Below are 16505 nucleotides of genomic sequence, written 5' to 3' on the forward strand. Positions count from 1 at the left end.
TTTGTGTTATTGACTCAAAATAAACTTCTGTGCTGCATTTTCACCGTAATGATGGAATGTGTCAAACACTGGTGAAACAATTGTTGTGTTTCTGACAGTTTTTGGATAAAAAATGAGCTAATTGACACAAAAGAATAAGCTAAATGAGGCTCTGAATACACAGAAAAAAGTGTTGGTTTTGGCCATGGGATTTGCTGACAACATTAAATATTATGATCATTATCTTTAAATTACCTACAGAAAATGTAAACACATTTGTTGGTCTGTTTGTGCATTAATATGGACATGATACCAATTCGCTATATGTGTGTATTTGTGCAACTTTACATGTTTTTTCTTCATCCAGTCCTAGTAATAGTACAGTATGTCATTTATGCTGCAGATATGGTATGCAGTCTAAATAAGCTTAACTTCATTGTGTGAACAAGAATGTGTGTGTTTAGAAAAGGGGCATGTAACCACAGACTCCACACGCAGCAAACAGCAGGGAATGAACTAAAACATCATCTCAGCGTAAAAGAGACATTAACAACAAAGAGAAACAAATAAATCCCACCACGTCTTACTATGGAGTAACCCATAGTCAAAGTCAGACTTTGGATTAGGATGGAGCTTATAGACACACACGTGCTCACCCAACAGCTACAAGGGGGGACATCTACAAATCCTATGAAATTAATTGAAAAGATATGCGGGGAAGATCATCTTTCCACGAAACATAGCAGAGACATAATTCACTAACTGATTGACTGGCTATCTGGTTGATCCCTGTTACATAACATATAGTTGTTTCCCATATTGACTTTCAGAACATGGTGTGTATGAATGCGTGTGTGAGTGAGTGTGTATGTTAGTTTACTCCAGGGGGCAGCACGGAGTCTTGAGTTCACCTGAAACTTCCTGTCTCACTGTTTTCATCTGTTCACCTCAGTGGTTAAATAAAAAATAATTTCTAAACAGGGTCAAATAGGGCCATGGCTGATAAAAAATGTGCCTTTGACTCATTTAAAAGATAGAACTTTGGAAAAAGCCAGAGATGGTAATCCAGAGAAAAGACTGACTGTAGTAATTATTACTGGTCATTATTTGCTGCTATAACACCATAAAGCCAAAATGATGTAGGTCTACTATATTGCAAACGTAAATACAGTGGAAAAGTAAATACAGAGAAAAAAAAAACTAATCTGTTCTGCAAACTTGACTGCATCATGAAAGCGATTTTGTGTACCTGTGGATGCAAAGAATTGTATTGAAAATTCAAGAAAGAAAAAAATATATATTCAAAAGTACCCAAATAGACTTGTCTTGCAACAGACATTTTGACTTGTCATCAACATAATATGATAGTTCTGTTTGTATGTACCACAGTCAGAGCCCTGTTATTATGCACCTTTTCTGCTGTGACAAGTCAGAAAATCTGGTGTGACAATAAAGACAAAAAAAATGCAACATTTTTTTCTGAGGTGTGATGACACTTTTCACTGAAGTGAAGATGAACAAACAATGTATGAAAAGTTTATCACTGACATCATCATCTGTTTGTTTACTGAACAATAAATGCAACACACACTCACTTGTGTGTGAATGTGTGTGCATGTGTGTCAGCTAGGGCTGTACAATTAGATATTATCCAGATCGCAACATGGCTAAGTTCAATATCTAATATTGATAAAGGCAAAATGTGTCACAACAAACCATTACAAATGACACACAGTGGTGGTACAGATATTTCCTGGCCGACAAATCATCCCCCACATGTATAAGGGACATTCTTGTTTGGTACAGACCCCAGCAAATATCACATCATCCCCATATATATATTTACTGTGAAAGTCAAATGCAAACATTACTATTCCCACCAAAGTTAGGACTCACACAATCACAATTTCTGTCAAAATGGTTTCTTTTGCAAATCGTGTGGCTCTTTTTTCTCAGGTCTGATATTCTCTTCCTCATCACAGCTGTGGTCAAGTGCTTCACAGTGGGTTGCACACTCAATGTGACCTTACCACAAAGTGGCATGTGCAAGACAGATAAGCTTTATTCATAGATCAGATACATGAGATTAGAGCTGTATCAAAATGCAGTATATATACTGTGCTGTTTAGACTAATAACTTACTGGTATGACTGGAAAAGCTGATGGAAGTGTGAACAAGTATGTGGACACCCTATTCCAAATAATGGTCTGGACTAGGCACACGTCCAATAAAGGGAAATCTTCATGTTGCAGAAAAAAAAGGTAATTTCCTGTTTTAAGATGACATTGCCTCTGTGCACAAAGCGAGACTGATAAATAAGTCTGGTGAGAACTCATCTGACCTGCACACAGCCTGAACTGCAACACCTTTAGGATAAATCTGAAAGGGAGCCAGGCTTTATTGTCCAACATCAGCGGTCAAACTCAATAATGCTTTATAGCTATAAGGAAAAGAAACCGCACAACTGTGTTCCACAAACTAGGAAAACCTCATGAGAAGAATGGAGCAGAATATTAATTCCCATTGCTCTGTAATAAGATTTCTAACTGTTTTTCATAGGCATAATGTTCAGGTGTCCACAAACCTTTGGCCATATAGTGCACTGTCAAATTAAGGCTGAAGTGCCACAAAAACATCCTTTAAAAAATCTAAATCAGTCAGTTTTATCTCTTCAAATTCAAATGGGATTTTGCCCCCTGGAGGACAAAGATTAAATCTAATTGAAATTCATGATCAGTGTGGCAGCGCTTTAAAAAGGGGGGCTGACAAAAATGAATGGTGAGAGAGTTTTCTGTATGAAAAACAGGGCGTTATGACCTGAATGTGGCTCCAATTATCCTGCTCACTGGTATTAAAGGCTTGAACGAAGAAGGTCCTCAGAGAGAGAGAGAGGTGGGCAGATACAGAAACTGACAGCAAGGAAGAGAGAATGAAAAAGACAAAAAAAAAAAAAAAAAAAAAGGACTGTCATTTCCACTGAGATCACAGCCATCCAAAGTCGGAAGTCACCGGTGCATGCACGCTTCAGTGGAGGCAAAATTGGGCTGTGGGAGCTTCCCTCAGCTGAGAGACAGATAACCTTCAGTTTTTCTCTCAACAACAACTCTGCCTTGTGTAATCCCCTCTGATGTAATACAGGGAAGCTCCGACGTCACCACAATGCTAACTTGATTGCTGCTCTAGGAGGATTATTGAGGTCAAGTACAGACGTGATTCAAACACATCCTCTGCTGCCACGGCTGTACGCAGTTGTCTGGTGGGATTGCAGAAGGTCTTTTTTTATTGTAGTTATTTGTTTCAATCTGAAAAAAAAGCTTTTCCAATTGACTGAAGTTAAATAAATATCTCAAAGGCAAACACATATAGTTTAGCATTTTTTTTTTTTAAATAAAATGCTTCTTAAGTTATACACTGCACAGTTACAAGGCCAAAATCTCCCAGTTGGTTTATTACAGTTTGGGTGCTATGACCTGTAAATCCTTCAGATCAGGTATTTTGGCAATGAGAGGAAGTTAAAATTAATCTAAACCATCAGTTTCAGAGGAAGCATGTAGTAGAAGCTGAAAATACAACTGAGACTGTGGTTTGGGTTTTCTGGGGGGCATCAGGAAGAGAGAGTGATATGAAATGCTCCAAAGGTCCTGAAGTTTGGGCTGAAATAGTATGCACTGTCACCACTTGGCTGCCACATTTCTGGCCACTTTTTTTGTGGTGTTATTATTATTATTATTATTTTGGCCTTTTTACATTTTCCAATTAGTAACTGCTGGCTATCAGAAAAAAATATCCATCCCCTTCAGCTTGTAAAACTTTTTAAACTGATATTTCGTTTACAGTGTTTGGTGCAGAGAATGTACATCTGAAAAACTTTTGGTGCTGGAAAAAGTGCTGGATTAATCTGTTTTGTTGACTTGACACTTTATTTTTAGTTGCTGTTTGCTCATTCCGGAGGTACATTTTGAACACAAAAGGGATAATATTAATATTAGTTTGTGTTCCAGAAGAAATGCACACAATAAGTTACAGAACGAGACTTCACAATGAGATTAAAATTTTCTGGAGTATCTGACCACCACTAACACTATATATGTATTGTATTGTGAAGCACTCCGCGACTCTAGTTCAGAAAAGCTCTATAGAAGTAACGTTTATTATCATTTATTGTAATCATTATTAATTGCTAATGAATATTACATGTGATGTGACTAGTACTGACTAAAACATAGATGAGAAAAATGGACTTTTCTTGTCAATTATTTTGTGATAAGCATTAATGTCAGTGGCCCAAAGGTTTATTTAAACACAACTGATGTGAACATGCCCTAATATGGGTATACTGAAGGGAAGCTCAAGTATTTGTCAACCATGGTATTATTCTCATATTTTAGTCCATTCATTATGACTAATGGTCACGATGAGACAACAAAATCATCTTCTCTCTTTTGGTTAGAAGTGGTAAATGTACAACTCATTGCAACTTAGTACAACACAATCTCTGGCTTTTTGTTTGATAGCCTCAAAAAATGTTGTTGCACACTGATCCCCTGTTAGTGCCATAGACTTGTTTACTATATGAATGCCACCGTTAATCGGTACATCTTTCTGAGCCCATTAGACTTTGAAACTTTATGTGAAAAAAACAACAACAAAAGAAACCCCGAATGGTCAAATATTAGTATTGGACAGCTAATTCTATTTCACTTGGCATAATTCTGAGTAAGGTACAGCCCTAATACTTACCATGCACTAACAAACAATAACATGAACAATTATGAACTGTACTGAACTGTTCTGAACTGAAGCCTCTTTGACTTTTGTCATTTGTTTGCTTTCCTCACTTGCGTTTCTCTTTTTGAGCATGGAGCTTAACTGCCAATCAGAGTGATTTCATTCACACATTCATAATGTTGAATTGCCAAAAAAAACAGCCAAAAAGAACCATCTAGTGTCAACGGTGTGGGATACACTGCACAAATTAGGGCGACAAATGCTTAGCAACAGCCTGAGAGACCGTCGACTTGGTATGTCAGGGCCCTTAATCATCACTGATGAGAGTTGACACAGAAAGTAGTACCTATGAAATCAAAATGGACAAATACAACACTAATAATACCCAGGTTTACAAATACAGTACAGACATTGCCCTTCAGTGTTCAGATGTTTTACTAACATCTGTTGCAGGTTAGTAGGTCTCGCCTCTTCCTACCTGCAGATGGTTGTTCTTGCCGGAGGCTGCCACCATGTCCCACTGGCTACAAGACTTCTTGGGCACCCTGTGGGTTGTGCGACTGCCAAAGCCGCCACCCACCTCATCGTACGGGTTCTCCATCACATTTTCAGGCAGGTTGCTGGAGCTCTGGCTCCGAGTGATCATGGGGACCACCCTGGGGTTCGATGGCGCAGTTTGTGGTGATGTGGAAGCTGCAGGGGATCCAGGGACCATGAGGTGGCCTGACGAGGAAGTGGGAGAGTTGGGAGTGAAGGTGAAACCAGACCAGAGGGGCAGGGTGGGGATGCGGCCTCCACCTGTACTGGCGTTGTTCTCCTGCCCCTGGAAGGCACTGCTGGAGTTGAGGTTTTCCATGGAGCGGAAGATGGGTTTGTTCACTGAGGGAGGAAGGCAAAATAAAGTCCCATTTTACACAGAAAAATTAGGAACATGTTTTCCCTCTATACCCAGGAGAAACATCTACACAAAACTTTGTGTTATTTTTTTCTACTCATCTAATACAAAATTGAAACACTACGACTGGATGATTAATCGCATTTTATATTTGTTTATGATTTTGGCTTCCTTCAATTTTCGGGACAAGATAACTGAGAATAAAAGGATTTTGTGCCGCATGACAAATCTACCAATGTTGCTCCCGTTTTGTCTTTTATTTTGTAAATCAAGTTTACCCCTTTCAAGCGGATGCGTTCCATCCTTTCCCTCGAATGTGCAAACAGAAGTTTCAGCATGAGTTGAAAACACTGATATCAGAAAAGTATTGAGGTATATTATATTTTATTTCATTCCCACGGATGCTGTGCAGGACAGGCAGACAAAAAATAACACAAACTAACTAGCAGTGGAAGACCAGAGTCTCAGTGTGTTCTGTGTTCCGTTTTCACATTTATATGTCATATAACTTGAATTTAAAATTACAGTGCTGTTGGTCCCTTTTCCCAAAAATGTCCGTATTTTCAATTTAAAAAGCTATTTATACAAATTGCACAAAAGGCAAAGAAAATGTAATAATTTTTGCCTATTTCGGCCACAGGCGGTCATAATGATCATACAGATTTTGCCGCAGTTAAATTGATACATTTTCTCCTGAGAAAGAAACCACGCAGGCACAGGGAGAACATGCAAACTTCGCACAGAAGGGAGTTCCAACCCAGGGTCAAACCAGGGACTCTCTTGCTGTGAGGCAACAGCGCTAACCACGACACCACCGTGCTGCCAATGTTTACAAACTTTTGTAGTTTTATCTTTTTTGCACAATAAAAAAAAAACAACACAAAAATGACAGAGACATGCAGTGCAGGGAGAGACAGAAAACCCATTGGGCTTATTTAGAGCCTCCACCTAAATAATGTAATGCAATGTAAATTTTAAAAAGTTAGGCTATACAGATCAAATCATACATAAAATAATATGACTAGATGGCACACACAAAAATAATGCAAGTAAGTGTAGTTAAACTTTTTTGGTGTCACTTTGTTTTTTAAAATAATATCTTCACACAAGACATGCATTACTCTCTATATCGGGTATTTATCATGAGAGGTTATAGATATATGGTGGTTCAAATGACCAGTCATGGTCTTGCTAGTAGGTATGGAATTCTGGCCCTTCTAGTGTTAAGGAGAGCATAAAGTAACTGCGTCAGTGTCTTGTTGTAAAGGGGTGTCTGGCTGCAAGGTAAAGCTGTGAAAATATAGCATATACTGTAGGCGTTTTGGTGCTCCTATTTTTATGTGACTAAAATACATTTTGCTGCTTACCCTCTCCACATTTGCAAGAAACACCAATTTTACCTCACAGCTCTCATGTCATTCAAATGTTTCGTTTAGGATATGTCTGTTGAATGTGATTCACCAAAGTTGTAAAATGCTATTTTTACAGGTTATTTTTGCCATCATCAAGCAGCCCTATAAAGCACACATCAGATGTTTTCTCAGTCTCTCTCACACTTTACCTTGACTCTGTTCATTACAGATGGTCTCCTTTGGGGTGGGAGAGAATGACACCCTTGGCAGTATCCTGAGGTTGGAGTTCAGTGAGGCAGACACGACCAAACGCTGTGGTGAGGGCATCGGTGCAATGGGCACCTCTGTCACATACGTGGCGGGAACATACAGTGGCTTTGTTTTACTGGCCGCTCCAATCCTCCGCACCTGTCAAAGAACAAACACATTTCCAAATGCTTTTTCTGTTTTCTCCCACATAAATCCACTAAGTTCAACCGAGCGTCAAAAAACACAGCTGAGGCCTGAAGGCTGTGCGGAAATGTGTTGCGCTACAGTTCCTGTTACATCCAACAGAAGCAAGGAGGAAACCCACAACTTCTCTGTTGAAATACAGAGCTAATATTTTTTGACACAAGAATTAATGATCTCAATGGCTAAAGTCACCTTTTCAAATGTGTTTCAAATGTTAGTTTTAGTTTTAGTTTTTAGTTGAGACTTATTCAACAATAATATCCTTGGTAGGCAAAGCCTAATACAGCTTATTCCACTCTATTGCTGTCAAAAAACTGTAAGTGAGCCACATTGTTGCATTAAATGAAAAGTTCTTTCATTATGATGAACATCGATACTTAAGCTCAATTTAAGTGAATCCCACACACACATACAGTGGCGGACTCAAGGCACCAACTTTGTAGTATGTAAGGAAGCCTATAGTTTCCATAGTAGTCTAATAGTAATAGTAGTCATAATAGTCTCCATTTAAAGGGTACTCTTTTGTGCACTACATCAGGTTTTCTCCACTGAAATGGTACTTTAGGGACCCGTTTATCACATTTCCTTGCACACCATAGATGGCAGTTTATCATGTTTTGTTCCACCCGACCTCCCCAAAAACACCAGGGTGTAACACTGCTTTAAATACCTGCTTACACAGTAAATCCACAACTAAAAATAGTCCCCAACAAAAAACTATACAATGCCAAATCATTTTAGGGACTTACTTAGCTTTTCGTAAAAATTAAAGTTAGTATGTGTGACAAGTTTTTGAAGATTTACATTTTCAATAAGAGCACATGGTCTTGGGGCTTAGAGCCACAAACAAGGTAGGGAAGTCAGAAAGTATTGAAAGATGAATTGCATCGTTGGTTTTGGTCTTTAATCGGTATTTCTTGACAATAACATGCAGGATATTGTCAGCTTTGTTCTTTATTCTAAATTCAAACTCTGAAAACATTTTTCAAAAAATCTCTGGTTGCATTGATAGACTAACTATAAAAGAACTGCTTTCTCACCTGCCACCAGTCACTGTTGGTCTTTTTCAGAAGAATAAACCGTTCGCCCTCCCTGATGCAGACTTGCCGACCATCAGCACCACGGTAGTTGTAGTCATACTGGGCCTCAAGGACCACCGTGCCACTTGGGACCCCACACACTGTCATGCCCCTGGGGGTCACCACAGGCGTTGTAGTAGATTGCTGGTGCCCCACAGAACGCCGCCAAGTCCCAGACAGCATGGCTCTTTACACGATTCTGCTCAGCAAGCTTTTCTGGAAGCGTGCTGATGGCTGATATTGGTGATACTGGTCACGTAAGCACAGGGCAGGTGAGACTGTAGCCAGGCCAGTGCCATGTTCTGAAACAAAGAAAGAAAGGAGAGAGAGAGAGAGAAAGAGATTTCTGAAGCTGTCAGAGAACAATGAAAAACCGTACCTGGCTGTGTGAGGGTTCAAGGGAAAGAACATAAATCCTTTTCATGGTAAAAATGGAAATCTGGGTTAATCTGGGGAAAATCACCAACATGTATGATAACATATAGAAAACTAGAAAACTTTTTTAACATCACCTTGTGCTTTTGAAAAAATATGATGGGCAATTTTTTACCGTTGTCACTTTTCTGATATTATCAACCAAAACTGTTTTGCTTTCTGGTGAATTTTTTTATTAGAAGATACATACCGCTCTCACTTCTCAGAGTTGTGTGTATTTTCTCATCCAGTGTTAATTTAGTTTATTTCCAACAACACCAAACTTTTGCTTCGATCAATCAACTGAGAACATTATTTTCAGTTTAATAAATGATAAAACAATCTTTAGTCACAGCCAGGCCAGGGCAGGGACAGAAAAAAAAAAAAAACAGGCAGAGAGCAGGGCACCAGTGGCCGATGGGCATACAGTTTTTGAAGGGCATCAAGACCAAACAGAGGAGTTATGACAACCATGACCGTCATGACCAGCATGAAATTTCTGCACTGGTTGCAGCAAGGACTAATATATATATATATATATATATATATATATATGAAATAAATACTCTTCTAATGTGTCAAAAGTTGGGCAATTATTATCAACTATTTTCATTTTTCAACTATTTTCAATTTTATTCATTCATTAATTAATTATTTAAAATGTGAATTCAAATCTAAAAAGATATTTGCAATAATGATAATAATAAGGGAGCAAATCATCAAATTTAAGAAACTGGAATGAGTGAATCTGGTATTTTTCCATGATATATAACTTAGACAATTAATGCATTACCAAAAAAATTGGCTATTAATTTTCTGCAGATTAACCAGTCAATTAAGAGATTAATTATTTGAGAACTAAAAAGAGGTAATAACTGCTATTGCCAACATGTATAAATAAATAAAACACAATCACACAAAAAAAATCCACTTCAAATGTTTATGTAGTTGTAAGGCATGAGGATGAAATGTCACTGCAGCTATTTGCACACAACCACTTTTCTATTGTCCTTTCATCCTGGTAGAATTCAGGGACACGTGTGAGTGAATAACTTATGCGTTTGGAGGATGTAAGGAGCGCAGTATACCCAAAATAGCATCTGTCTCCCGCTCTCCACCTGAGCCAGCATCCCCAAGCTAAACCCCTGCTCTACCCAGCCAAGACCCGCTTACATAAGAGAACATCTAACTTTCTGCCAGACACATAGCAATACAGCCTCGCACGCACCCACTAACCCCCCCAAGCACACACTCACAGATACACACAACACAGAAACATCCCGAGGCGCCTAACAACAGTGCTTCATTCACGGTCAGGCCTAACCCATCTCAGCCTGGGTGAGAAGAGGAGAGACAGCAAACAAGGGAAAATTAATAGAGACATGCATGTTTACCGAGGACACAGGAGGACAGAGAGGAATCAGAAACTGTAAATGGACAACACAAACAAGAAGAAAAGGCTGGGAGATACCAAAGACAGTGCATAAAGAGCACATAGTCAGGATAAGATGGAAAAATAAAAAATAGAGGAACTGAGAAGCTGGATGGAGCTGTGAGCCCGGTGTAGGCCATGGGAGGGAGGGCAGGGTTCACTGGCTGAACCTTCATAATCCCACTGTTATTAAAGCACAGGAATGAATCTGTAACCCCCACCGCTACAGAGAATTACAGTAAAATCCCCCAGTACCAGCATATGGAGCTGAAGCACTGCCTGCCTGGCTAACAGTGGCACAGAGGAGCATTAAGGCACTTCATCAAAATGTTATGAATCTGAATAAAGACGTTCTTCATTGAGTACATATATATATGTAAAAAAAAAACACACTAGACAGACATCGGCTGAAGTCTCTTCTTTTAAATTAGTGATTAGCGGCTATAATAAAGTGGGACATCAAACAGTTGGCACAAGTCTGTCGTTGTGCTTGACAGAAAGTGTAAATACCAATATATCCCATACGATTAAAAGCAAAGGGATCCATGCCCCATAATCACTGAGAGAATCAGATGTACAGAAGAGTATTTACGGCATTTTTAGTGAGACTTTGTTTGTTACATGATTCTTAAATAATAATGTATGTGAAATTTGTGAATGCACGATTAAAAGTAAGACTATGTAAGTTTTGCTGAGTAGAGACCACATTTACGGGTTAATAATGCTTAAATGTAGTTTAAATGTTGCACAAGTAAAGTCATAAAGTCAGTGACCTGATTCAGTAATGTCAGTTATGCAGCAACAGCTTTCTTACACTTTATTCACATACTTCTTGGATAGTCCCATTTCCAGAATTGGGAAATCGTTCTTCCGTCTTTGGTGTGTTCATGAGATTTAAGTTGTAATATGGAAACAACATGGACACTACAAACACCAAATATAGCAAAACCTGAGAATATGAGTATTTCAAATTGAGAAAGAGTGTGTTTTATTGACTATGCATAAAATGTTTAATTTGTAGGAGGCAGATTTTTCCCCCAAAGTTACATAGTCACACTTTAAAGGTTCTGTATTTGATATTCAGAGAATGAATAGCAGCAAACCAGTATTTGCTATGTAAAGACATAGTTGAGTAATGGCATCCTGAGCAAAGAATGAAGTCGTGCTCCCTCTGTGTGTGCTGTAATTCAAGCTTCTCTATGGTTTGTTGTAGTAAGTCGTTCTGGTATTTAGTGCTGCTTATGGCACAGTTGGCTACTAGCTGCCTATTTAGTCTTCTCCATGTGAGAACCAAGTCCAGGGAACTCACATGCTCTAAATTTTGCATAAGACCTCTTCAAGCCTGTCTATGTCACACCCACAACTTGTTTTCATATTAAAAAAGTAAGCCTGATGAAGCACAGCTTCCACTGGCTCTTCCACTTGCAAAAAATGTTAAAATAAATGTCAAGATTTAAGTTGGTCCTCAGCCCAGTCCTCTGATGTGCAGCAAGCCTCTTCTACATTTTTTAAAATCCTCCTCCTCACTGTCTTCACTGGCAGTTTTGACTGTGACATGTCACTTACAGGACTGATCAGATCTGTCATGTATGTAGTCTGTACCTGTACATGTGAAACTGAATACACTACAGCTATCTCTGTGATGTTGTGCTATATGTTGATTCATTCATGTGTGTTTTTCTTGGTTGTGTGAAATAAAGAATGTGTGTGTAATGCAAGAAGAATATGTAAGCTGATCTTATCTAAATTAAATGCCACTGTGGCTTTGATTGGAGATCAAGTGCTATGACATTTTCTATTGAGCTGAACTAGAATAATAATTTTGATGCTTAAAGTGTTCAAAACACTCTTCTAAGAACTGCCGTTGAACTCAGGAGGGACAGAGGCAAAAGTAAGAGGTGCAAGGCAAGCAAGCAAACAGGAAGCTACATACACATCAAGGTTCACCGCAGTTTTGTTCATATCCTCTCCACCTGACGTGTAACGTGTCAAGCAGATGAGTTACAGCCTGTAAATGCTGACAGCCAACAGAGTCTGTTGTGCTTAAACATAGCGATGCTGAGTTGTTCTGTTGCTCCATCTAACTGCTGCGCAGCTTTGTGAGTAGCATTAATTACTACCAAGCTGAGCTGTGAAGTAGAGCGTAGTTATTGTTTTTGGCTTAACAATCCTGCTGCATGGCTTCAGTAAAGTTTAATTTAGTATTTAGATGAGCAGGAAAGAATACGATAATACTCTGTGTTTAAAGAATACATACAGCGGTGCAGATCATACGACCTGTCCATGCTTTTTATCATGAGTTCCTTTCCCTGCACACACAGGAAGAGCTCTTCTGATACTGCTGCACACCTGTTTGCCTTTTCCTGTCTCTCGAAACACAGAACCAATCTATGATATCCAGCTTCTGTGGGGCTTTCTCTAACCTAATATTCCTTTATATGGTTTCAGGACTACCTGTCTCTAAGATAGCAATAGGGTTGGGTATCTTTTGGGATTCTTCCATTACCAGTCCAACAACGATACTTTTAAAAAGATACCGGTGCCTACACTGTGCCTAAACTGATACTTCAGAACAATAAAGCACAAAACAATTAATGACACTCAAGAACGGTGTTTTTATTGCAATGGCAAATTTAAACTTCAAATTGTTAGTGTGTTCTTAACAGTTTAAAGAACACTTAGTTGCATCTTGTATTAAAAGGTTGGGTGGCCATGCTCCAAGACAAGACAGACGTGGGTTTCTATTTATTTAAAAAGCCCAAAATGTCTTTATATATCTCTTTTATATTAAACTGGTCCCACAGTCATAATTCAACTGATTCAAGTGACTGGCTATGCTTGGAGTCCTGTGTGTAAGCAGAGGAATATGAGAAAAGCTGCTTTCCGTTTTTGTGCTGCACGAAAACATTTTACAATACACATTAAAACTTTAATTTAAAACCATGATTACAAACTACGCCGTTCTTGAATGAAGCTGTTTCTGTTTGTTTTCCTCATTAATTAATTACTGTTTTATTCTGTTTAAACTGTACTTTCAAAATCATGTGTAAACGAGGGCATTCCCCTTAATTATCTTCGATATTTTAATATGTTGAATTAATGAATGAATTTGATGAGCTAGGGTTCTATCCTCAATTCACTCACCAGCACAGGTGCAAATGTCCTTCACAGGCACAGGAGGCTATATTGTGTGCAAATTAGGCTGTTACAGCAGGGTTAAAGTCCCTGGTTGTATTATTTAGAGTTTGGGCACTTTAACGATGTTCCCAAAGGACAACAGCTCAGACGGCTTGCTAAATGGAGACAGGATAAGTCAGAAATGGTGCAATCCTTCCTCACTCCATGACTCAAGCTTTTAATTATAGTTCTTGTGTCTGATTCATAACCTAAATGGCTATTTGACTATGGACAAACAAAAATGCTGGAATTATTTTCACCATAAATAGCAAAACCCAAATTACTCCACGGTGAAGAGGGGATGAAAATGAAGAAAACAAACTGTGAGGATAATAAATTAGGATCTACAAAAGGAAAAATGAGGCCAGACTGTTTCCATTTGCAGGTCAGATGGCAGTGGAGAGGGTACTGGCGTCATACACCCAAACATACAGAGAGGCCCATATGGTGTCAGAGACAGACACAGGCACCCTGTCACGGCTGTTGAGAGGCAACAATCATTTGTGCCAAGGGCTGAGGGCACAGGGCTTATGTTGTGGTGTCAACAACACAAATAGGGAGATGAATGGGAAACCAATGAGGGAAGGAATCATGAAGAATAGGAATGGAAAGAAAGGGAAGCAAAAAAGACGAAGTTGGAAAAAACTCAGAGAGAATGCTACATTTTAGTTGACTGTCTGGCTTCGCTTGAGTGCTTCACTCCAACTCAGACTGTGTGTGCACGAAAGTCAGACTGAGGCGAAGAAATGGAGACAATTTGTGCATGCATGCAAGAGAGACAGAGAGAGAGAGCAACTCACCATGGTCCTGAAGTGAGAGTTTCTTGTCAACAAGGTCAGCAGCTCACTCTGCAGTCAAACCCATGCATGCAAACCCATGGATAAACCCTACAAACAAAACAAAAAAACATGAGACATGTTAAAAATATTAAAATTTTATATCAACTGCTGACCTGACAAGGATTAGAGAGCAAACAGAGAGGGGTTATAAAAAACGTGGGGCAGAAAGCCACTTAAATGGACTCAAGCTACAGTAGCAGTTCCCTCTTGCAGAAAAAAATCTCCACACCATCTCTCTCTCTAATGCACACACGCGCGCACAAACACACACACACAGTTAATCCAATGCAGCTCAATGATCCTGCCTCCACTCACTGAACCCCTGCTAACCCTACCTTCCCCCAGCATTTTACCCGAGAGATAAAAACAGAGGAAGTGACAGAGAGAGCGTCAGCTGGCTGTTACCCATTCATGCAAATAAACCATTTTTGAACTTGAGAAAGAGGAACAGAAAAAGAGTGAGAGAGGTCCTGTGTGTTGACCACACCAATGCAACCAGCATGCCAGTTTATTGATTGAGCTATTGATCCATACGCAGAGCTGGCTGGCCGACAGTGTCACTGGGCATCAGAGAGCCATCACACAGTTTCACCACATGGATGTTAGCAGTGAGGGCATTATGTTCACCTAAATAATCTGAGGTTTTATTTATTTACTTTCAAAGGGATATACGTTTAAATACAGCCAGACAGAATCATCAGCCACCAGCATTTCACATTTTCAGTCCAATCAACAATCCTGAAAGTCCACTAGATTAAGTACTTATGGATTATCGGCCCTCCTGCTGGTTTTTCATGTTTTAATCAACCATTTTCTAAAGCATACATCAATTTTTAGATTTAATCCCCAAATTTCAGGCAGTTATGGTTCTCAGCTCTTGCCACCATGTTTGAAAATCCACTTGAAAACTTGTTTGAGATTGATAATCCATCACAGTGAACATTTAGTTTCTTAAAAGCTTTAAGATCCCTTCCAGATGTGTTTATATACAGACGGATACTTTGCTTTTGAATAATTATTTGTTTTTTTACTAGGGCTGGGTATAGGGACTTATCAACAAAAATAACCCAGTAGCAAGTAGTATTGAAATGTTTCCAATAAAACGATGCCTGCATTTGGTTCTTTTTGCATCATGGGTCTGGTCCTGGACCCTGCCCAATTTCCTGCTGAATCAGTAAACCCTCTCAGGAACCACTCTCCTGATGGCACCGTCAGTTTAATATCTGCTCAGTTAACAAGAGCTAACACGGCAGCAGCTGACTTCAAACAATGATTCTGTTGTGAAACCTGTTAATAACCGTGAGGGAATATTAGCCGTGTGATGCTAACAGTTAGCCTTGTTACTTCGTCCCCAGCATGGAGCTCACACTCCCGCAGCAGCAGTAACAACACATACAGTCTGTGGTGTGATGACTTTTTTTTTTTTACTTTTAGCTTTTTGGCTTTATTTCATAGGATAGCTTAAGCAAGAAAGGGGGAGAGAGGGATTGACATGCAGTAAAGGGCTACAGGTTGCAGTCAAACCTAAGGCCGCTGCAGCGAGGACACAGTCTCAGTACATGAGGCGTCCACTGTACAAGGTCACACGATGGGTATCGGATGAAGTACTTTATTGGTATTGGTATCACATTAAGGATACTGGTATCGTAATCACCCAACCCTAGCTTCTACACAAAAAGTTTAATAAGCTAATTTAAAAAATCTTAAAATTAGATCTATTCCTTCTTTGTCATTAAAAAAATCTGCATGAAAATGTTCATTTCAGAAGTTTAACACAACAATATGTCTCCTAATTTACTGAAAGGTCCATTTCAGGGCTGGAAATTATCTTTTTTTGTCCACCTGCCACTGTGGCTGCTGGACCCCAAAATCTACCGGCCACTTAACAGATAACCAGTTTTATTTTGGCCAGTGAGTGAAGCAAATCTAGCAGCCACTTGCATATTTGACCAACATTTGGCTGGTGGCTGGTGCTAATTTCCAACCTTGGTCCTTTTTCAGCAATCTCAGAACCCATGGGTTATTGGTCCGATGACAATATAGCTTCTGGGGGCAACAGCCAATACTTCAGGTGGTACTTCAGGGGTTCAGGTGTAAACAGCAGATACTGGATTGGCCAATCTTAATCAACAGATACAGTAAATGATTATGAATGC

At 39.2% G+C, this 16505-nt stretch overlaps 1 protein-coding gene across 3 annotated transcripts in view; it reads right to left on the minus strand.

Annotated features, from left to right (window-relative positions):
- The window catches only part of arhgap9 (Rho GTPase activating protein 9), a 62993-nt gene that overhangs the window by 35730 nt on the left and 10758 nt on the right, over positions 1 to 16505 (minus strand). For all 3 annotated transcript variants that reach the window (XM_088088943.1, XM_088088938.1, XM_042505762.2), the window contains exons 2-5: positions 14311 to 14397; positions 8449 to 8789; positions 7165 to 7363; positions 5187 to 5587 (exon numbers count right to left, since the gene is read on the minus strand). In XM_088088943.1, coding sequence (XP_087945069.1) covers positions 5187 to 5587; positions 7165 to 7363; positions 8449 to 8670 — 822 coding nt within the window. In that variant the 5' untranslated portion in view covers positions 8671 to 8789; positions 14311 to 14397. The remainder of the gene's footprint in view (positions 1 to 5186; positions 5588 to 7164; positions 7364 to 8448; positions 8790 to 14310; positions 14398 to 16505) is intronic.

The sequence above is a fragment of the Plectropomus leopardus genome, chromosome 2 (genome assembly GCF_026936395.1).
Source record: "Plectropomus leopardus strain MGB_pleo_1.0 chromosome 2, ASM2693639v1, whole genome shotgun sequence".
Taxonomy (NCBI): domain Eukaryota; kingdom Metazoa; phylum Chordata; class Actinopteri; order Perciformes; family Serranidae; genus Plectropomus; species Plectropomus leopardus.